Source organism: Xyrauchen texanus, chromosome 23, assembly GCF_025860055.1.
Source record: "Xyrauchen texanus isolate HMW12.3.18 chromosome 23, RBS_HiC_50CHRs, whole genome shotgun sequence".
NCBI lineage: Eukaryota > Metazoa > Chordata > Actinopteri > Cypriniformes > Catostomidae > Xyrauchen > Xyrauchen texanus.
The window spans coordinates 12,616,538-12,641,014 of NC_068298.1; the positions used below are offsets into that span (position 1 = coordinate 12,616,538).

Here is a 24,477-nt window from a genome sequence, read left to right on the forward strand (position 1 = left end):
GCCCCATTCCAATGATGTTCTGCTGGCCCAATCGTCATCATTCAAATATGCACCGTTGCAGCATGCTGAAACTTCTTAAATTCCATTTGTCACGGTATGCACGCTCAACCTGATATAACATCAGGACTCAACAAAAAAACTGGCCAGATTGTTGAGGTCAGCGTAAGAGCATTCCATGTATAGTTGATGGAACTGTCATGTGCTCGATTGCTGATATCAGGCCATATTCCAATTATTTATTTATCATGTGCGTGTGTTTTATGCCACACAAATGAAATATTTGGTTTTCTGTGTTTAGAACATTGTTGTTTTGCACATTCTGTTAAATTCTGCTCATGTAATTGTCACTAAGGTTAAATTATCTAGATCATTAACACACAGTAAGTAGAGGTAGATCAGGTTTTGTCAGAATTGCAAGTATGGTTTGTGATAGTATTGTAGTATTTGTTAGAATGGTTTGATAAATATTAACAAATCATTTTTAACACTGCCTCAATTGTCCAGTAATAATAATATATTTATAAATTTAAAATATATATTTAAATATATCTGTCATCATCATAAAACAAATATTAATTAATGCATTTGTATTAATGTGTTTATACACATTTTCTTGCTATTGTATATTGAAAACATAAATTGATATATGTATATTTTTTTAAATAAAAATATTGTTTAGGGGGAATACAACTACATGTATTTTTCTGACCTTTTTAAAAATATAATAATGATTTAATGAAAATTATCTTTTTATTTTTTATTTTTTTGGCCAGTGACAAGGAAATGGATGTTGCCAGCAAAAGTCCAAATCTGATTATGATGCCCTATTGTTGAACGCTGAATGCAACCCATTTCCTTGGATTGCTATACCTCCTCTCTGTCCAGCCACATTCATCCCAAAAAACCTTCAAAAATTTTGTTTTTTTACTCTTGACAAGGCTCTATAGGCTCATAAATTTTTAGGCACTTGAGTATTTCGTCAGCACTGTCTCACCCCAGCGAGCTCTCATCATTTCAACAATGCTTTCTGAACCATGCATTCTCTGTAATGCCACCTAATCTCCATGACCACTGTGGCTACTGGCTTGTCAAATAAAGTGAGTCTCAGCCAAACAGTCAGGCCAGCAGCTGAACTCTTTTCCACGCCAAAGAGCAACTCTCGATGCATCTTCTTGAGCAAACTTCAATCAACTGTTTGAGTAGGGACCACTGTCTGACGACGATCATGCTTTGACAAAACTGCAGATAAAGATTGGTAGTTGTACTACTATGCCTAAGTTCCTTAAAGTACATTTTTTTATTCATTAACACTGATCCTTATATCAAACTGTGTAGATTAGTTCTCGTAGATGCCTGGATTTCAAATGAAATTGCTTCTTGGTTATTCTTCTTTATAATGAGCATATTTCACGACTTTCTCAACTGGAAAGTTTTGAGCACTTGAGCATAGCGAATGACTCAGTCTAAGCCAGGCAATGAGTCAGAGTGGTGCTTGTTCTCAGCTACTCAATGCCAATCCTGTTGTTTTTGCCTTCTTGCAGGTCTCCTATGTGAAAGCAATTGACATTTGGATGGCTGTGTGCCTACTCTTTGTCTTCTCTGCCCTGCTGGAGTATGCAGCTGTCAACTTCATCGCACGCCAACACAAGGAGCTACTGCGCTTCCAGAGGAGGAGAAGACATCTTAAGGTGAACCACAAGTCCCACACTCTCCAACCATCCACAAGCCCAGTGAACACAAAGGCAAATTCAAGTGGTGCTACTTTTGTAATATAATCAGCAAACACCCAAGTTTTATTCACTAACCACCGCAATCCTGTTTAACCAGGTGCTACATGCACTGAAATAGTACTATGCAGTATTTCAATTTAGTCATTGCCATTCTTTTCAGCGCAAACATCCTTTCCATGCACATTAGGCATATTGTGTCTTATTCTCAAAATTCTAAAAAGGTATATTTGTCTTGTGCTTGTGCTATTATTGCCAAAAGATTGCAGGCGATATAATTTATTAAAATAGAATTACATCATTTTGATCTGAGACTGAAACCAAGATAATGTGAGTGAAGTTGAAACATGAATGCTCTATAAACGCATAGTGTAGTGCGAGTTGGCATGATGAGATCATTCAAGTGGCTCAGAAAGCTCAATATAAATCCTGAATCCCACTGTTGTAATCCTTCGTCTGCCTCTGGGCAGCATGTAAAAGGTGTAGTGAGATTAGTCTCTGGTTCCCTCAGCTCTATTCAGGTAAATCCGCAAAGACAGACTACACAGCCCTTGCTGTTAGCAGTCCAACATTAAGCCACCAAGGGCAAATTCAACAAACTGCAAATCCAGCTGTTTGGCATGAATGTCCTAGACTCCCATGCAATATGTGACCAACCAAGAGTTTCCAGGAGTTACCACTTGAACGAGGTAAATTTTTACAGATAGGCCGATAATTGGTTTGACCCATATTTATCAACAATATTCACACTTTTCTACTTAATCGGTTATCAATTCTTTAACAATGATTTATTGTTAGACAGATAGATTGAATCATCTGGTGTGTCTTTAAAGAGTAGCACCCAACACCACCATTTTGCATTCAACAGGAAACATAAGCGTTCACTGGTAAAGTAACATACTTGATATATTATTTGCATGAATTCCATCAACATTTTTAAATACTCATCAAGAGTATTTACATTGCAAAAAAATTCAATATTTGTATTAATCATAATAATATAATGACATGAATAGTAATAATTATAATAATAATAATAATTTATTATTATTATGTCTTTATTGTTTTCGTGTAATGATTATTTAGCTATTATTGTGTTAAAAAGAAGAAATCATACAATCATTATAAATCTGTTCTGCAAATAGTTTACCGGCCACTTAAACATAAAAATATTTGTTAACGGTACTGGTCATAAAAGAACAGCAGTGTTGATATACGGTGTCTACATATGGAGTGTTCTCCATTTCAGGAGATGCAGCCCACCAATAGGTCTGCTGCTTTTTCATTATCACTCCCAGTTAAATTAAGCTCCCTGGCCACAGTGATCCACGGCTGGGGTGCAGCCCTCCATTCTGCCTCACTGGGGCCATCACTCAGTGCCTGCTCTCTGCACTGCAGCCCGGAGCTGTCACCTCCCTGCACTACACAATAAAACAACTCCCCAGCATTATCACAGGAGCTTATCGACCTCCTCCTCATGCCTGCTATAGGCAGCAGGTGTCTGGGTGTAGAATGAGGATTCCTCCTGCTCGTCTCTGAGATCTGTGTTCAGCTGTGGTGTGACTGACCCCAGAGGAATGTTGTTTAAACATTGTGGAGACAGCCATCCTGAAAAGACTGAATAAGTGAGATGTTCATTAATCAGGAATAAGGGAATTTTCAGAAATACATTTTCTTGAAACTGATAAAAACCATGTACAGCTCTTCAGAAGCATGGCCTGCTGGGTAGTGCACTTGCTCCTATGTGTTGATAATATACTTATATACAGTATATGCAGTATATGCACAGTAAATATGCATATATTTATATACAATTAAAAGTTATAAAATTAACATATATATATATATATATATATATATATATATATATATATATATATATATATATATATGTAAATAATAAAAAATACATATTATAAATTTTTTTCAGTTATAAAATTAGGTAAAAGAGAATAAATGTTTTATTAACCTTATCAGCCAAACAGAGAGTCCTGCCCCAAAACAGATGCTATTAGTCTGGATGAGATGCTTTTGATAGCAACTTACAAATGGCTCTTTTATATGACTGCATACAGTTTTCACATTTAAAAAATATAAGCAAATAAGCATGTTTACTTAAACATACTCTAATTTAGCTCTCATCATTTAATGTGATCCACTTTGAAAGTATTTTGAGTCCAGACTACCAGAGTGTCCTCCATACGACTCTATATCGTAGAAGAATTTCATTAACTAGGTGAAACAGTACCACCTCTGGACTGCAGATGTCTTTGCTTAGCCTAACAATGACAAGAGTATATAAGTGAGTTACAGATTGATGGAGAGTAATTACCTCGTTATGGCTGATTGTGATGCAGGGAGGGATAGCTCACAAGGAATTGACCCCTCTATTAGCTTTCAGTTCTGAGCTGTGCAGCTGCCATCTAAAAGCAAGGAAGATATGAGGGGGATTATCTATGTAAATAAGCATGATGAGATAAGTAAGCCACTGTCACACTCCTTAGGCTGCCTGTATTTAGCCTTTAGGTTGGGTGAACTTGAATAGGGTGATAAAGGTGCAGAATGTGTCTGGTTTTGGTTTGCATGTTATTCAATTTTGTGCAACCTGAATTAAAGTGGAGCTCACTTTGCTGGAGAGCTTATTAGAGGCAGAGATGTTGAGTGGACTTGGCACTGGACTATAGTGTGGTGCAAAATATTTTGCAGTCATGTGTGGAGTGTTATCAGTTTGATGTCTTGCTGTGTGCTTTATTGTTCCCTATATAGGTGAGTGTTGCTCATTAGTGGTGCTTGCGAAGGAAAGCATAGCTATTATTAGTGCTCATTCTTAGGGGTAGGGATTTGAAGAAAAATAAACTAGGGATGTCGATTTACCATGTTAATTCAGTGCAATCAATTATAAAAAACACAAACAAAAACATGTTAAAAAATATGTAATTATGTCCTTGTACCATAAAATAGAATATTCCTACCATCAAAGCAGTTCAAGCTTGAAGTACCACCTGTTTTCAGCAGGGGGCAGTTAGCGAAACTCCAGCTGCAAAGACAATAAACCAAACTCAGGCTTGCTTAACACTAGCGATAGCAAAAGATGAGAATGCGTTGCATTTAAACACAGCTGGATGGAGCGCAATTCTGAATGCAGGGATCTGTAGAACTACTTTTAACACAGCAACCTAAAAAAAACATGGTTTATGATGCTGTAAAGGGAATATAAGGGAAAGGAGGAGGCGAGAACAGGCTTGACAATATAAATAATAATTCAATGAAAAAACTTAAACAAAAGACACAAAACACACACATGACGGTCAGCTTCCCGTAAACGATCTCTCTCTCTCTCCCGCACCATCATCCTCAGTTGGATTTATCCCTCTTGGAGGCTTAATTAGCCTGATAAGGAACCGGGTGTGCAGAATCACCACCCGGCCCCGCCCTCCGCACTGTCACAGATGCCAATCTCCAAAAGTATCCATCTGATGCATATGTACATTGATGCAACCATAGAAAAGCTTTTATAATAACTCTTTATCAAAGAGATTTACAAATTAATTTGCAAGATTGATTGATGTGAACTATAGGCCATTGATTGGCTTGTGTGCTATAATGTGAATATAAACAATATATTGCATTCTGAGACCACATTTTGTATTGTCTTTTCAATGCTTTACTTTTCTGCTCTCATCACATTAATGTAATGCATTTAATCATCTGAATTTGTATTTTTTTTTTATAATTATTTATTTTATTTATAATTGTTTAATCTTTGTATGTTAAATTATTGTTATTTGGGGGCCCTTCTCTGCAAATATGTATATATGTGATTAGTTTATTAATTAAGCAGCATATCATGTAGTTAATTCGATAAAAAAAAAAAAAAAACTATTTAATTGATTGGCCACCCATAGTAATAAACATTAACCCTAAGTTTTAAACTTCTGCAAATTACTCATCCCATTCAGTTTGTGCTCCAGACATAAATTATACCTCAAATCACGTGGCTTGTTGAGGAAAGGGGCTATTACTTTTTTAAGTGATTTGATTTTTGCAAGGAAGGTAATAAAATGGGCAAAAAATAAAATAATAAAATCCCATAGACTTATGTTGATGGAAGCTGCCATCCAGAAAATTGCTGATCCTTTAGGAAAATTAAGCAGACAACTTCCCCAATGACATATTTTCTCCAGTCTTAGATGTTTACACCTGCTAATTGGAAACCTGCATCACAATGGTAATTTATCTCTTTTTTATATTTAAACAGGTACTGGAAATTCCATGTGAAATATCTATATGCACTAAAATGTAATTAACTGTTCTGATTATTTTGGTTCTATTTCCATTCACATGTATAATGAAGTCCATCTCCCAAGCGATCACACTTAACTTTTTTGGTTGGCGAATGATAAACGGGCAAAAAATCAAATATAGACTAACATTGAAGAAAGGACCCGAGCCATATCTAGGGACCAGAAATTCAGAGAGAATATGAATATTTCCCTCTCTTTTAAATTTTACAGTGTTTTTGGGGGGGGAGTACTACACTGTTATAGGAAGTACAACTAAGACATAAACTGACATGTGACATGTGACTAACAGAAATGGAATAATGTGTCCCTGAACAAAGGGGGGCTCAAAATTAACAAAAGTAACAGTCAGTATCTGGTGTGGCCACCAGCTGCATTAAGTACTGCAGTGCATCTCCTCATGGACTGCACCAGATTTGCCAGTTCTTGCTGTGAGATGTTACCCCACACTTCCACCAAGGCACTTGCAAGTTCCCGGACATTTCTGGGGGGAATGTCCCTAGACCTCAACCTCCGATCCAACAGGTCCCAGACGTGCTCAATGGGATTGAGATCCGGGCTCTTCGCTGGCCATGGCAGAACACTGGCATTCCTGTCTTGCAGGAAATCATTCACAGAACAAGCAGTATGGTTGGTGGCATTGTCATGCTGGAGGGTCATGTCAGGATGAGCCTGCAGGAAGGGTACCACAAGAGGGAGGAGGATGTAACACACAGTGTTGAGATTGCCTGCGATGACAACATGCTCAGTCCGATGATGCTCTGACACACCGGCCCAGACCATGACGGACCCTCCACCTCCAAATCAATCTTGTACAGAGTACAGGCCTTGGTGTGATGCTCATTTCTTCGATGATAAACGCAAGTCCGACCATCACCCCTGGTGAGACAAAACCACGACTTGTCAGTGAAGAGCACTTTTGGACTCTCTGGTCCAGTGAAGGTGGGTTTGTGCCCATAGGCGACGTTGTTTCCGGTGATGTCTGGTAAGGACCTGCCTTACAACAGGCCTACAAGCCATCAGTCCAGCCTCTCTCAATCTATTGCAGACAGTGTGAGCACTGATGGAGGGATTGTGTGTTCCTGGTGTAACTCCAGCAGTTGTTGTTTTCATCCTGTACCTGTCCCGCAGGTGTGATATTTGGATGTACCGATCCTGTGCAGGTGTTGCTACACGTTGTCTGCCACTGCGAGGATGATCAGCTGTCCTTCCTGTCTCCCTGAAGCACTGTCTTAGTGCTGGCCACATCTGTAGTCCTCATGCCTCCATCCAGAAAGGCTTGTTCATGCAGATGAGCAGGGACCCTGGGCATCTTTCTTTTGGTGTTTTTCAGAGTCAGTAGAAAGGTCTCTTTAGTGTCCTAAGTTTTTATAACTGTGACCTTAATCGCCTACCGTCTGTAAGCTGTTAGTGTCTTAACAACCGTTCCACAGATGCATGTTCAGTAATTGTTTATGGTTCATTGAACAAGCATGGAAAACATTGTTTAAACACTTTACAATAAAGATCTGTAAAGTTATTTGGATTTTTACAAAATTATCTTTAAAATACAGTTTCTTATTTTGTTTTTATATGAGTTTATATATTGCAGAAGTTTGCATACCCCTTTGTTTTAGACCTTTACATTTTCACACCTCTTTCAGAATGTATGCAAATATAAGAGATAAAAGATTATATATTTGATGTAGTACTGCCCTTCAAAAGCTACATTACACAAAATGTACTGTCATTTACACAAATCATCCTGTTCAAAAGTTTGCGTCCCCTTGGTTCTTGGGTTGCCTTCTTGAGCATCAATGAACGTTTGCACCTTTGGTAGTGGTTGTGTTTGTGTGCATCAGTTTCCTAAGTATCAAAAGCTAGATGTCTATATAATTTAGACACTGTTGGGAAGAACTCAAATGAGCAGAAGATGCTGGGAAACCAAAGAATATACAGTATTTTTCTTTGGATAAGTGGGCAGCTTCACAGCTCAGGACAAAGCAGGGACTCAAGAACAGTTATTACACAAACAGTCATTAATCATAGAGAATGCAACACACCATATTAAAGGGTTTGCTTTCGTGCCAGGATCTCTAAAGCTCATGTGCAGTCTGTCTGATGAACACGCACAGGAGATCATTGGTCGGTGAAGATTTTCACTTAATAATCAGATTTCAGTTTGTTTCTCACCAAACCTTATTGTATTCCTTCAGAACAAGGTTGAAGAAATGGTCACCATAAACTGCCATTGTGTGACATCGCTGAGCACAATTGTTTTTTTTTTCACAATTTCTCCCTTTGTGTTAAGAAAATAAAGAAAATCATATGGAGTTATAACAACACAGGGGTGAGTAGACAGTGACTGAATTTTCGTTTTTCGATGAACTAATCTTTTTAGAACCAAGGGAATGTAAACTTTTGAACTGGATCATTTGTTTAAATTCAGTTACTATTTTTGTCTTGTGGAATATGAGAGTATCTGTGGTCAAATAGCTTCTTCAAGGTAGAACTAAATACATTTTTATGATACCGGTTGGTTCGTGGGGACGTATCCAGCGAAACCGAGCCCGCTGCCATCCCCAAATTGCCTCCATAGCCAGCCGGGTCTTCCTCAATCCCATGGGAAGGAGGAGCAACGTGGGGGGGTCATATTCTCGCAGTGAGTACATGTACCATCCACAAAGGCTGCCTCAGTGTCATCGCTACCCAGGCACACGAGGCAGCGTCTATGACCATCAGACTTGGAGAGATATTGACACATCCAGGAACTACACAGGGGCGGAAGGGCATCTTTAAAAATACGGACGTTCAACGCCTGCTGTGTATTGCTCTTTTAGAGGGGAAAATACTTCTCTTTTAGTGGTATACACTCTTTTAACAGAAGCGCTGTCGAAGCGAACAGGGGCATGGACTGCACAGTGTGCAGAGAGGGAGAAAGCCGCTGGTAACACGCTGTAGATCCAACAGCAATGCTCTGCTTGTAGAGGTGGAACAGTAGTGAGACAACCGCTCATCTCCGAAGAAAAAATCTGACTGACAGACGCACATCCGCTTCCATTTATACCTGTATGTCCGGGGGCGGGACATGCAAATTCTGTCTGCTAATTTCTCATTGGCCTTTTCTCAAATCCAGAGGTACGCGAGGCTCTCTAGAAAGACCCCTTGTGTCACTACATTCGACACAACGTCGAGTGATTGATAGAAGGGGAACTCTGGTTTTAATGACTACCGCTGCTTTCCCTTTTTTTGGTGTATGTTTGAGTGGAGGAGAAAAAGCAACAAATAACTGAAATGGCAATAGAACGAAATAAGAAGTGTGTTGAAGGACCGTTTTGTCTTCATATACCTAAAGCATATTCTTTCATTCTGAAACCACTTGGAAGTTTGTTCAGCAGGAAACTAATCATAAAATCTAAATTTGCATTGACAATTGTTTTTTCTTAGTTGTGTAAGTTAAAATAATCTTAAAATATTGATGTTGAGTTTACGGTTCAGATTCAGAATTCAGATTCATGAATGGATTCATTCGGACTCAGCCTATTATGGAGTCCGACTTGGCCCCTTTTGGACTCAGACTTGACTCGGACTCGACTAAGGTGGACTCGAACCCAACACTACTAACAACAGCATAGCAATGTGCTAACAACCAGCCAAACCACTAACAATCACCTACAGGACCATGCAAAGCCTTTGAATGTAAACCTATCCCTTAGTGCAGAGTACTGTAATTTTAAAAAGAACATTATTAACTGTTATTTTATTTTGTAACTGGTTAACATTTGGAAAGGAGGCTGCAGAACTTTTTAACTGGAATAAAAAAAATAGTTTTTGTTCAGAAACTTTTTAGTCCCTGATTTGAACTATATCACTGTCACATTTTTAGACCTGTTTAGACAAAGCAGATGATATCAGTGGCTGAGCTTGAGTATATGTCTGGACTATGGTATGTTGAAAATAGGGCCAGACCATTTGCATCCTAAGAAAAAGGGTTGGATATGATTCCATCTATTGAAGAAAACTGAAAGGCATAATATGGTTGCATGCTATTTGTTGGGTCCTCATTTAAATTCACAGTATTTATGAGGGTACAGATGTTTATTTGAGAATATATCACATATCACATTTTTGTAAGTATATATTCATCCAAGATTCATAACCATTAGAGACATCTGCATAATGCCTGAATCCTTTGTTTATACTGCTCATAATATATTTATTCCAAGTCACCCATAGGTGATAAAAGAACAGACATTATGTAAATGTAATACACTGTAATGGGATACACAGCATAGCTATACAGATATACTGTATGTTGTAAACCATTCTGGTCTAAATGTGTATAATAAAAGTGATTAAAATATTTTAGTCTATTATAAGCTTTTCAGCTAAATGTATACAGAAAAATAACAGTGAAACAAAACCTCATACATTGCATGAAATAGCAAAACTGTAAAAATTTATATCAAACCATAGTTTTGGTCAACAAATATTGTAATTGTAAACTGTATACATTTGAAACACGTGACCACTTATTATAATGCCCTAACCTGACATTTATGCAAAATACTAGGGATGTGCATGGTTACCATTTTAACATTCATTAAACCGCAATGTTTCACAAACTGTTAACCGTTATTCCATCAGGAGTCAGGATGCAGGAATTGGTGTCTAAAAAGGTGGTGATCCTGCGCAAGACGCTGAAAACAAAAATGTGAGATTCAGCGCAACAGTCAAAAACATCCGTCCAGCATGTGTTAGTAGAGTATATAGAAAAAAAGCGCAGACGCACACAAAAGCATGTTTGAACACCCCCTAACTCACCCTGTACTTGAAAAACTGACTCTAACCCGGCCAGAAAACCCAATGGTTTTTCGGAACTCTTGACGTTCGTGTTGGGTTGAAGACCTCTATTCCACATGAACAATTACCTAATAGTGGATTTTGTATTTGAATTGTGGCTTGCAAATAGTTAACTGTGTCAACTATCCGTGCACATCCCAAAAAAATACCCTTGTCCTCAGAACAAATGTACTTTCATTATAAAGTTGACTCTTCTTGAATGTATGCCAGTGTTATTTTATTGTTATTTGAATGTATGTTTAACCAGCAGCTATAGCAAAAATATTATACTTGAATTTTAGTTTGGAGAATATAATTCACGAAACACATTCTATTTTAAGAGGGTTTTGAACCAGTTATTTGAAACCAACATACACAATCACAGCTAAAGAAAACACATGTTTGTTTAATTGAACTTTTGTGTCAAAACCTTAGAGTTACAGAGATGTTGCCCTTCCCCATAGGACAACTAGCCCGGTCTCCCCTATATAAAATGATCACACTACCACGTATCCAAAGCAAAACATTTTGAATACAGTAAGATAAAAGCCTAAAGTAGCTGCCTCTTTCATTTAAATTTCTTACAATTCTCACGTCATTCTAATACAAGACAGAAATGCATCAATTTCATCTAAGTGCTTTGATTGATGAAGGAGCTAAGAGGTCCTGTATATTGCATCGGATGCCACACCCCTGCTTTGCAAATTCTGGTGTGAGCTGCATACTGATGCCCACCGATATTGCATTCAGCCATAAAACTCGAGGACGCGGGCTACTGTTCTGCTTATTGTGTTTTCTCTCTCCACTAACAGTTGGACTGGGAACACTACTGGCACGTCTAACGCTGTAATGGCAGAGTTTTAATTAGGGAGGGAGGGTAATGAATCTGGCATGGTCGGGCTGGAGGGAAAGTGACGCAGGACGCGGCGGTGCAGCAGCCCTTCTCCTCTTTACAACTCCACATCACGTCTCAAAGCCACCACATCAATCATATGGCAGCTGAAATAAAGCCGAGCATCCGTAATACTTTCGAATGGTGAGCTGGTACAACTGAAGGACAAGGAAACGTTGTAGCACTCCAGCATCAAAGACAGCATCATATACAAAAGAAAGGGGCAGTGTAATAACATCACCCTTTAGACACACATCACACACACGAATCCTAGTGCAATCTTCCATTTACCCCTGCACGCATTAACTGCTATAAATGGGATGGAGGACAAAGTGTCTAAAAATGGAGTCCTGCAAAGAAAATGGCTGATCTTTTAATAAAATCAAGCCAGCTCCTTCCCAAGCACCCTTATTTCTCTGGTGTTAGATGTTTGCACCTGCAAATTAAAAACATGCATTACCAAGATAAGGATTCCATTTCGCTTCCCTGGTTTGTGTTTAAACAGGGATAATCTATGTGAAATATTCTCTATCCATGCTTAAATGTAATTAAATGTGCTAGTTATTTTGGTTCTTTTTTTTATTAACGTGTAAAATTGAGTCCATCTGCTGAATTTCAAATATGTGGATAAAGGGAGCAAGGCATGATGGGTCTATTAACTCACCTGAAATATTGTGACCTTTGACGGAACCCTGTGCAACCCAGCAGACATATATCAATAGTTAATTCCCATGAACACATGTAATCCACAACATGCTGTGCAACAAAGAAAATATGGGCAACAGATCAACCCAACAGGATTGAAGGAATCAATAAAAGTGCATTAAAGGCCAGGCTCTTTGTATTGTTTAAAGTGAAGTGTGTGAAAAAATGGATGTTTTAACAATGAAAGTGAATGGGAACAGATTCTGTCAGTCCCCAACATTCTCCCTAGAATTTCCCTTTGTGTTCCAAGGAAGAAAGAAAGACATACGGGTTTGGAACAACATTATGGTGAGCTGTGATTCATAGGACATGAGGCTGCATGGAGGCCATCTCAGCAGTACTGCTAATTAGTACAGCAGCATGATTGTGAGTAAGAGTGGCTTTTATACATCAGGGGCCGGTTGCACCATGCATAAGTCTGGCCATCTAAAATCAATACATAGCCTAAATCTCTCTCTCCTGCATACACGCACACAATGCGTGGGCATGTTTATGACAAAAACGTCATATTATGCGGGCCAAATTATTTTAATTGTTTAATAATTCTTTCATTATTTTATTTTAAATATTTGTTTTAATTACAGATCTGCTTCACAGCCCAAACCCGGCGGCATCAAATCTGTATTAATACATCATATATAAAAATAATTCAGTGACTACTCTGAAACAACTGAGAAATTGTATTTTACCTCAATATATTTTGTATTTATTTGTTTTTGCATCTGGATTAATCATGCATGTATATGTAGTCATTTTATACAGTTGTCAAAAGATCTTCAGGATGTCATGGAAGGCTACATCCACAATGTGCAATTAGGCAAAGAAATGTGTGATGCAGCGGTGTCCTTCAGGATCAAAGCATATGCTTATCATGCTCTACTAAAGAGAGTGAAGCCCCTTTTTTGGGCTTCTGCAAGTGGTGTAATTTCCAAAAATTTACTGTGATCGACCATCTAGATTTTGGTTTCAGTAAAAAGTTATCGTAAACAAAATGAACCAGTTATTAAACAGTTACCAGTATTTAAAAATAACGTTTGCACACCAAAACAATTGAAAGGGCCTTTGTTCCCGTTTTCAGTTACATTTAGCAAAAAATTCCATTATTTTTTTTATTTAATTTTTTTGTTCCTTGAACCAATTTCAGTCCGTCACAGAGTCATTTAAAAAAAAAGATGTACCTTTATTTCATTCTAACCAGTTACCAATTGGTCATTCATCTTACAGTTCATACAAAATCTTTGTTAAAACACTGTCCCTTAACACTTAATTAGTTTAATAATTTTAAACCATGACTTGCACTATACATATGTAATACTGACATTAGATTCATGTTGTTTAACCAGAGGGGAACTGGCCCCCACAGTGAGTCTGGTTTCTCCCAAGGTTTAGTTTGTTGTTCCTTGCCACAGTCGCCTTCAGCTTACTCACTGGGGTTATAAATACAATTATAATATAATTAATTATCTTTTATACACAATACACTATCGTATTTTATCAAACTACACAATGATGATTCATCGACATTATAGACATTACAGTTGTATCATCTGTTAATGCCTGATCTTCTGTAAAGCTGTTTGAAATGATGTGTGTTGTGAAAGGCGCTATACAAATAAAATTGACTTGACTTGACCAATTGGAATGTTGTAACAGAATGAAAAACGTTTCTGCTCAGAACGAACTGAAATTAAAAACAGTTTGTTTTTAGTCCCTGATTACAAGTAATATTTATTAATTGCCTCTTTTTAATTTTAGATACATTTCCTGAATATTATATAGTACATATTTAAATATACTGTTTATTACATTTACTTACTTTTTAATATATCGTATTTCAATGGAAATGCAATGTATTACCACTGACAGTTACATGAAACACAATGTCTTTTCAGCACTTCTGTTTCCAAATGTAAAGATTTTATATTTGATCAATAAATTTAAAGAGAATATGCAACTACACCTACTAGCTAAGTCTTGCCTTAGGGACTGGTGGTGCAACTACATTAACCCCAAATTATTATTATTATTTTTTTTTTATCCTGGGGAATACAAACATTAACCTCCTGAGACCCCCGCGTGACTGCTGTTTGCGTTTTTCATTTCCCTTAGAAACTAAGAAACAAGCAAAATATATATATAGTGCAAATAGATTTACGAATTGTTTTTTTCATCAAAGTTTATTATGTGTCCAGGAGTGTTGGTTAATCATGTTTTTGAGGCGTTACAGACATTACAGCTGATTTTCTATAAAGCTGAATTAATAAATAATTCTGATTAAAAGTAATGACCAACATCATCAAATCACTGCCAAACATGTTAAAATCTACATTTGCATTATAAACTCTGAATTTATGTACTGATTATCATTGTCCATGTCTGCAGAACATGTTGAGTGGTCCAAAAATTATCTGCAGCCTTAAACTGATCTTTTGGTCGGATTTTAGGAGTGAATATACAATAGCTGCATAGAAAGCTATAGGATGCACCCTTGCTCCATTTAGTGAGAGACTTAACCTCCAGTGTGCTGTCTGTCTGCACTGGTCTCAGAACAGTTCGAAATTCAACTTATTTTCACCCTAACTCCATATACATTTTTCAGCTTTTGCATGAATACATTTATTCTCAATGTGAAATGCATAGTAAATATATAGGAATGCTTTTACTAATGTTAATGAATAGAACCGTATTGTACAGTGATAACAAAATTAAATATAACAAAATTTATATTAAAAGAAAGCGAAATGACCCACAGATTTTTGCTGTGAGATGTTATTCATGTTTTGGAATGTCTGTCAGAAAATTTCTCCATAGCACTCATCCGAGTATTTCATGTTTATCAGCACGCCAAAGTGCAAAACATTTTTGAGTGGTCCAAAACATCATATTAGAAATCAAAGTCATGGTGTTTGGTCACGTGACTGTGCGTCAAAAGTAAGTATTGAACAGTATGCTATGGGTTTAAATTCATTTAAATTATGTGTTGGGTATAGCGAATCCAAAATAGCGAGTCCTCGCATGAGGCCACGGGGTCGCATGAATTAAGAGGCTGGGAAGAGGAACAATGAAAGAGTCTGTTAAATTATTGTGAAAAATACTTAAAAGAGGGTCCTTACAAATCTTTATCTAGAAGTAGAAATGCAGCATTTTTTGAGAAGGCAGCTGACCTTGAGTCAAATGCTACTATCTTGTCAATGTTATTTTCATGTATTCTATAAGCTATAAAATTGAAAATATATTTTTTTTATGTATTACGTGGGTCCTAATGTGTTGGAAAATAGCAATGAATACATTTTTAGAGGTACCTTTATATACGTCCCAACTTAAATAAAGCGTTACAAACAGCTGGTACATATATTTGTCTATAATAAACAAAAAATTTTAATTGAGTAAATTACATTTTAGACTCGATATGTCCTGCAGTTTGTTTGTTATTGTTCAGCTAGCAAACAGGGACAAGCAAAGTGATACAAACAGACAGTCAGTACATTTAAATGCACTTTAAAAGTCAGACTAAAGCCATAATTCTTTTGAAAATGTTGTGTACTTGGACACACAAATAAAGACTTCAGCTCCGCAACTACACAAAACCCCACGGTAGCTTGATTATAACTGCGCATGTAAACATAATGACTGAAGTGTAATTCAAAACATTAGCACTCTTGGAATACCATTTGTCCAGTCAATTTAAAGGACCAGAACTAATTGATATATAATTGTGCTGTATTGCAGGAAGACGATGCAGACGGCCGATTCAGCTTCACCGCCTATGGCATGGGCCCGGCATGCCTGCAGGCCAAAGACGGTATGGCCATCAAGGGAAACAACAACAACGCACCCACCTCCGGCAATCCCCCTGAGAAGACCATGGAGGAAATGCGCAAGCTCTTCATCGGCCGAGCTAAGCGGATCGACACGGTGTCGCGTGTGGCTTTTCCACTTGTCTTCCTCATTTTTAACATTTTCTACTGGATCACTTACAAGATCATTCGCATCGAGGATGTTCACAAGAAGTAAAGAGATGAAAAGGGGAGTCATATCTGAATACACCTGCTTCCATGCTCCTCCCCATAACTTCCTGTGCCCGCCTCTCTCTTTCAGTGCAGTGCACACTTGCTTTTGGTGATGATGAGTCCCTGGCAGAGGTATTTATTCTTTTTTTCATCTCTTTCTCTTCTCTCCTATCCTTCTGAATAATCCGGACCTGTGCAATAGCAATGCAGTAAAATGCATGATGTATGAATGTGGCAATATATTTACACAAAAAATGAAGTGACTGAAGTAAATATTAAAACTTTCAAAAACATGTCTAAGAACTTCTGACCCAATGACTGGAAATCCAAGAGGAGATGCTCTTGTGAAACTCTTTTTTGCAACTTGAAGACACTGCATTGCGAGAATATGGAGAAACATTATCGCTGTGTAATATATCATATATTTAAATGATAATACTTCTATGAAAAAGTCTTTAAAAATCATTTTTCGAGGTTTCAGGGTGGTTTGGGGCTTCCATGAGTATACAATGAAAATGTTGCAGGTCCTGTAGACCGAGATTTGCTTCGAAATGTGTATTACAAGCACTTGTCAAAACTTTCCTGGAGTCTCATGATGTTTAATTATGATATAAATGACTAATGGAATCTTAATGGGTGCCAGTCAAAAAATAATAATATTTATTTAAGCTGTGGTCAATGTTTTCCTCTATCTGTGCTCATTTGCAGATTCTTCTTTTTGTTTTTAACATCAGATTGTCACTGTCCATGTGCCAAACATCATGTTGCTGTAATACATCTTACTTTCAGGTTGACCAAAAAAGAGAGATATCTTACTTGCATTCTTCATTGTTTTGTTTTATTGATTTATTCATTAATTCATGTGTCCATGTTTTTTCAAGGGACTCTGTATTGAAAATATTCAACACTGAAATAACCCTGCTGAGGGATGGGTGGGGAAAAAATAAAAATAATTAAAGAAACACATTCTTTTTAGTGTTTTCTCTCTCTCTCTCTCTCTCTCTCTCTCTCTCTCTCTCTCTCTCTCTCTCTCTTAGTGCATTCTTTTGTTTTGTCATTTTCGTCACACCTCAGAAAGCATTAGAAATGGACACAGAAATAAAATACAAAGGGATCTTTCATAAATCATGACATATTTTATAGTACATATTGTTAACACTTGAAAGTGTTATTTTTATAAGCTTGGTTACTTAACAGAACAGCCAGTGCCATGATACACCTAGACCTGCAGTATATTTCAAACCAAATGTGTCACAGATTTTTCAAACTGTATGTATAAATGCATAGTACATTGTGCAGCTGATAAAATATGTGCACATAGGTTCCATTTATGAAATTTAGAATGCATCTTCATCTGGCTTCTCTATGCAATAATCATTTATGCAATTGTTTTAAGTGTTTATCATGTCAAATATGGGCCCAAAAATATGATATTTATTATTTAGTTCAGTCGTACTCACTTACATACTTAATCATTGAAAAAAGGGGTTGGAAAAATATTGTCTATGCATGCATAATTTTTTAGGTTCAGATGTAATAGATTTCATTTTTCAGTTTTGTAATGTTTTGTTTGGCTGCTAAAGAAATACACCATTGTACATAAAAAAAAAATGTAAAAAAAAAAGGTATGTGCATGTGTCTAGGGCAAAAGGAGATTTCTGTAGGATATAATAGCTTTTGCTATGTGTCATTTTTTTTATTTTATTTTTTTTGTATCACTTTGTTTTTAAAACCAAAGAGCAATTCTTTTTATCTATTGTCAATGCCTTTCGGGTTTTTAAACCGTTTATGTCAGTTTCACATTTCTGAGAATTTTTTTTTTCTTTTGTCTCCATTTTCTGTTTCATCCTGATGCAATTTGATCCTGTAAAACTATGGCCTTTGATTTGTAAAACCTATAACATTTGTAATTTATTCTGATTTTCTCATGTTTATTGAAGAAAACCTTCAAAATGAAGACATCTTATGAGAACTTTATGCTCAACAAACAACAAGACATTTATTGACTATTACCAGAATGGTAGTGACCACAAAGCTATATGAAAAACCATCTAGGTCAAATGAATGGTTTACTAATGTTTTGGTGCAAGTGAGATTTTATTGTGAGATAACACTTTTTGGTTAAGATGGAAGTTTAGATTTAATTGATAACTAATGCCTCTACCTGTTGGAACATTTAGTTGCTTCCCCATGCTTGAGTAGCATGGAAGAGCATTTAAATGACTAGGCATCATGTTAAATTTGAAGGGCTACTTTTGAGTATCAAGATCAAATCCTCTCCCCTAACCTTGTAAAACAGTATTGGCATACATGTGTTCTGAAAGCTGTTTTCTGTCTCAGCAAGATAAGTAAACTCAATTAAAACACTGGATTTTACTGTATATCAGAGCTCTATTTAGGATGCATCAGACAGAAGAAGCTGAATTTCAAGGAGGGAAAACATTGTAATGTGAAACATAATCCATATGCTTTACCTCCAACAGCAGCACAATGTAGCAAGAAAGAACTTCAACTCATCTTTGGAATCATCGCAAATCTGTAACATTCCAGACAATGTTAATCATGATTATTTTACATTGTCACCAGACTAGACTGAGACTGATAGAGGTGTGTGATGTATAATATGCATCATAGTGTACAGTGTGAAATGTAATAATGTTGCTTTTGATGTGCTCATACTTGATGCAGACTCAAAACTGTTTTCAAAAACACATTTAGAGTAGAAATATTGTTCAGCTTAATGTTGCTGTTAATTACAAATTTCTTTAGCGACAAACCCTGCTTAAGGCTATTTACGATGCTGCTGGACTGTCCCCTGTGTTAATGACAGCAGTCAAGCCCTGGGCCCTCTCACACACTCATGCTAAATGCGATTTAAAAGACGAAAACATCTAAGATTAAAACTGGCTCTGGAATACAAGGACAATGTGATGTGAAATACGTGCTACATGCAACAAGGATTTGTGCTTTGGCTTAATGATCATGCAAATATCAATTTAATGTCCAAATAATTTCAGTCAATCTAAATTATTGAGGCATGATATTGTTTGTCTTTTGCATTATTTTATCTGTTTAACCTTTTACATTGGATAATGCCCCCTTCTATTTTATTGCAACTGCCCAAGAAATGGTGTGACAATGGGCGTGGCGATCAGATGTACAGTGATGGCCAAAATTATTGGTACCCTTGGTAAATATGAGCAATGACCGCTGTGAAAAACAATCTGTGTTGTTTATCCTTTTGATCTTTTGTTAAAAAAATTCACAAAATTCAAACCTTTAATTGAAGTAAATCATTTGAAAGAGGGGAAATATCCCATTAGATATTTATTTTATCCAAAACACATTGGACACAATTATTGGCACCCCTATAAATTATTATGAGTAAAATTTAAATATATTACCATACATATTTGACTTTTTTTTAGTGCACCTGGTTGACTAGCAACATAAAATTTTTCAGTCATGACATCCTGTTTCACAGGGGTTTAAACATGAGGTAATGCACAGGCCAAATTCCCTTTATTTTCAATCACAGTGGGTTAGACTAAATAATATAGTTCTGATGGGCAGCATAAGTTTGTCAAACTTCACAAAATGGGAAGTGTCTATAAGAAAATAGCCAAAGCATTGAAAATACCCATTTCCATCATCGGGGCAATTATTAACAAGTTCCAATCAACAGGTGAATCGGCCTGGAAAAGGATGTGTCTCTATATTGTCTCCATGCACAGTGAGGAGAATGGTTAAATTGGCCAAAGAATCTCTAAGGATCACAACTGGAGAATTGCAGAAATTTGTTGGGGCTTGGGGTCAGAAAGTCTCAAAACTAAATATCAGACATCACCTACATCACCACAAGTTGTTTGGGAGGGTTTCAAGAAAAAAAGCCTCTGCTCTCTTCCATCAACAGACTCAAGCGTCTTCAGTTTGCCAGACACTACTGGAACTCACAATGCGACTGGGTTCTATGGTCAGATGAAACAAAAAAGAGCTCTTTGGCAGCAAACACCAGATAGATTTGGCTCACAGAGATGAAGAAGTACCAAATGCCCACGGTTAAATGTGGGTGCTGGATCTTTAATGTTGTGGGGCTGTTTTTCTGCCAGAGGTCCTGGACCTTTTGTTTGGATACATGGTATCACAGATTCTATCAAATACCTACAGAAAAAAAAAATCAAAACCTGGCTGCCTCTGCCAGAAAGCTTCAAATGGGCCCTGGTTGGATTTTCCAGCAGTACAATGATCCAAAACAAACATCACTATCAACACAAAAATGGTTAACTGACCACAAAATCGAGGTTCTGCCATGGTCATCCCAGTCCCCTGACCTGAACCCCATAGAAAATTTGTGGGGTGAACCGAAGAGGAGAGTCTACCAACATGGACCTCTGATTTTGAAGGATCTGTAGATTCTATATAGAGGAATGGTCAAAGATCCCTTGTCAGGTGTTCTCCAACCTCTTAAGGCATTATAAGAGAAGACTCAGAGCTGGTTTCTTGGCAATGGGAGGTTGCAAAAAGTATTGACTAAAAGGATGCCAATAATTATGGAAATATGTATTTAATAATGAGATATTTGCCCATTTCTATTGTTTTACTTATTAATGAAAAATCAAAAGGATAAACAACCTTCTTTGGTCATATTTACCAAGGGTGCCAATATTTATGGCCACCACTGTAACCTATGTACACAAAACTGTGGGTAGAGTTTTAATTTTGCACAAGTTGGAATGGCCTTAATTTTTTTGTTTATTTGCTTATACTGTGGATTGTAATCATTTGCTTTTTTTTTTTTTTTTTTGCACTAATCTGTGCAAAAAAAAACAAACAAAAAAACAACAGCAGCAAATACTTACTTTTATGTTCAAATACTAAAACATGGAATTTTGCATGAATAAAATTAAAATTGTATATTTTTTGGCTTGTACAGAAATGTGAGCAATTTGAAGAAAAAAAGGAATGTACCATTTCTGCTATATCTGTACATAACACAATATTTATTAAAATATGTCATAATCCTAAATTTAATTCTACTATTAAAGGTTTTCTGAACTAAAATATCTGAACTGTTTGTGAGAATTATGACGTTTGTGAGAGCTGGCTGGCTATTGCTACCTCTCATGCCTATGACGTGATGCTGATGTTTTGTTTATTATTCTATTAATTTATTAAAAAATACATACAAATGCAATTCATATAGATAATGCCTTGATTATACCTTTTTCTTCCATTTCTGAATTAAAATTATGTCTGCTATTTTTAGTAGGGCAAAACGGACATGAAATATTTCCCGTGCCATCTCCCAAACTGTCTTGAGATTGTGTTTATGTGTGATAAGTGTGCTGTTATTGCTCATTATATATGAATATGTAAAGCATATAGACTGGGGCTTATTTTTTGTTTAGTATTTCTTTAAAAAATATCTTTAATATTTTTTATTTTGTTTTACAAATTCTAATGAAAAGTAAATAATTAAATAATTGTTTAGATTTTTAGATGTAGCATTAAGTAGGCCCAAGGAAACATAGACTTTCGAGATTAGTTCATATTTGATCTTTATACCGAGTATGCCTAAAAAGTAAAAAACATATATGGTCATGTAAATGCCTTGAACAGTTTTCCTTTAACGGAGTATGGTCATAAATAATAAAAAGATAAGACAAAGGTAGATTTTTGCCCATTACCCTGATTTTAAGTTGTATGTAAACACCTTTACCAGCCTACACATTGTGTGGTTTTACGTCAAATCATAGAATAGTTTACAACAGTGTCCTCAATTGCGTCAATTTCAGTGCATTGTGGAAGTGGGCGGTCGCTGCTGGGCTCTTTAGATGCATCTCACTGATCTGTGGATTTTCCCAAAGGACCATGGGTAGTGTTGTTCTTCACCTGGAATTCCGCTGTTAAAACACAATTAAAAATAAATAATGAAGTTGAAATAACAGACTGATGGCTACAGGAGATGCAACCTCAGAGCTAGGGTAGGCCTGTCTTTAGAAGTTTAAAAGCAACCGATAGTAATCAGTTCCTCTACGGAAAAAAATTATGGTATTTTTAGTTCTGGAACAAAACTGTTGCATTCTATAACCCAATGATTTCAAGTCTCATGTAAACACAAGTTTCTTGCATAGGTGCATTTTTTTAAACAAGCTGATTTTTGCATTTATTCTCATCTTGGTGTGCATGTAAACACTATGAAATTATTGTTTGTGCTGTTGGCTGCAGTATGCACCCACAAGCATTTCCCATTGTCAAAATGTATAAGTCAAAGAATATTGACATCCACTTTTTAATATGCTTACAGGTGAAACTCGAAAAATTAGAATATCGTGCATTAATTTCAGTAATTCAACTTAAAAGGTGAAACTAATATATTATATAGACTCATTACAAGCAAAGTAAGATATTTCAAGCCTTTATTTGATATAATTTTTATGATTATAGCTTACAGCTTATGAAAACCCCAAATTCAGAATCTCAGAAAATTAGAATATTACATGAAATCAATAAAAAAAAAGGATTTTAAATACAGAAATGTCGGCCCTCTGAAAAGTATAATCATGCATATGTACTCAGTACTTGGTTTGGGCCCCTTTTGCATTAATTACTGCCTCAATGCGGCGTGGCATGGATGCTATCAGCCTGTGGCACTGCTGAGGTGTTATGGAAGACCAAGATGCTTCAATAGCGGCCTTCAGCTCTTCTGCATTGTTTGGTCTCATGTCTCTCATCTTTCTCTTGGCAATGCCCCATAGATTCTCTATGGGGTTCAGGTCAGGCGAGTTTGCTGGCCAATCAAGCACAGTAATACCATGGTCATTGAACCAGGTTTTGGTACTTTTGGCAGTGTGGGCAGGTGCCAAGTCCTGCTGGAATATGAAGTCAGCATCTCCATAAAGCTTGTCTGCTGAAGGAAGCATGAAGTGCTCTAAAATGTCCCGGTAGACGGCTGCGTTGACTCTGGACTTAATAAAGCACAGTGGACCAACACCAGCCGATGACATGGCTCCCCAAACCAACACAGACTGTGGAAACTTCACACTGGACTTCAAGCATCTTGGATTGTGTGCCTCTCCATTCTTCCTCCAGACTCTGGGACCTTGGTTTCCAAATGAGATGCAAAATTTGCTCTCATCAGAAAAGAGGACTTTGGACCACTGAGCAACAGACCAGTTCTTTTTTTCTTTAGCCCAGGTAAGACGTTTGACATTTGAAGCCCATGTCCAGGACCCGTCTGTGTGTGGTGGCTCTTGATGCAGTAACTCCAGCCTCAGTCCACTCCTTGTGAAGCTCCCCACACATTTGAATGGCCTTTTCCTGACAATCCTCTCCAGGCTACGGTCATCCCTGCTGCTTGTGCACCTTTTTCTTCCACACTTTTCCCTTCCACTTAACTTTCTATTAATGTGCTTTGATACAGCACTTTGAGAACATCCAACTTCTTTTGCAATTACCTTTTGAGGCTTTCCCTCCTTGTGGAGGGTGTCAATGATGGTTTTCTGCACAACTGTCAGGTCAGCAGTCTTCCCCATGATTGTGAATTCAACTGAACCAGACTGAGAGACCATTTAAAGGCTCAGGAACCCTTTGCAGGTGTTTAGCTGATTAGAGTGTGACACTTTGAGCCTACAATACTGAACCTTTTCACAATATTCTAATTTTCTGAGATTCTGAATTTGGGGTTTTCATAAGCTGTAAGCCATAATCATCAAAATTATATCAATACTTTGCTTGTAATGAGTCTATATAATATATTAGTTTCAACTTTTAAGTTGAATTACTGAAATTAATGAACTTTTGCACGATATTCTAATTTTTCGAGTTTCACCTGTAACTTTCAGCATTTGTTTATTTACTTGTTATGAGGTTTACACACCCAAACCAATTTTTAGAGGAAAGTCAATTAAGCAGATTCAGGCTCTGGAACCTACATTTGGTTAAAATTTCCCAGAGGCAAAGTATAGCTGCATTTGAAAACATCCAGTTTCAGTCTAATGGACATCCAAGCTAAGCCTTTT

General features: G+C 36.8%; 1 protein-coding gene across 1 annotated transcript in view; it reads left to right on the forward strand.

Annotated features, from left to right (window-relative positions):
* LOC127617091 (glycine receptor subunit alphaZ1-like) overlaps positions 1–17,396 on the forward strand; it is a 62,220-nt gene extending 44,824 nt beyond the window's left edge. Inside the window, exons 8-9 of the mRNA XM_052088975.1 lie at positions 1,542–1,688; positions 16,176–17,396. Coding sequence (XP_051944935.1) covers positions 1,542–1,688; positions 16,176–16,460 — 432 coding nt within the window. The 3' untranslated portion in view covers positions 16,461–17,396. The remainder of the gene's footprint in view (positions 1–1,541; positions 1,689–16,175) is intronic.
* The last annotated feature ends 7,081 nt before the right edge of the window (positions 17,397–24,477 follow it).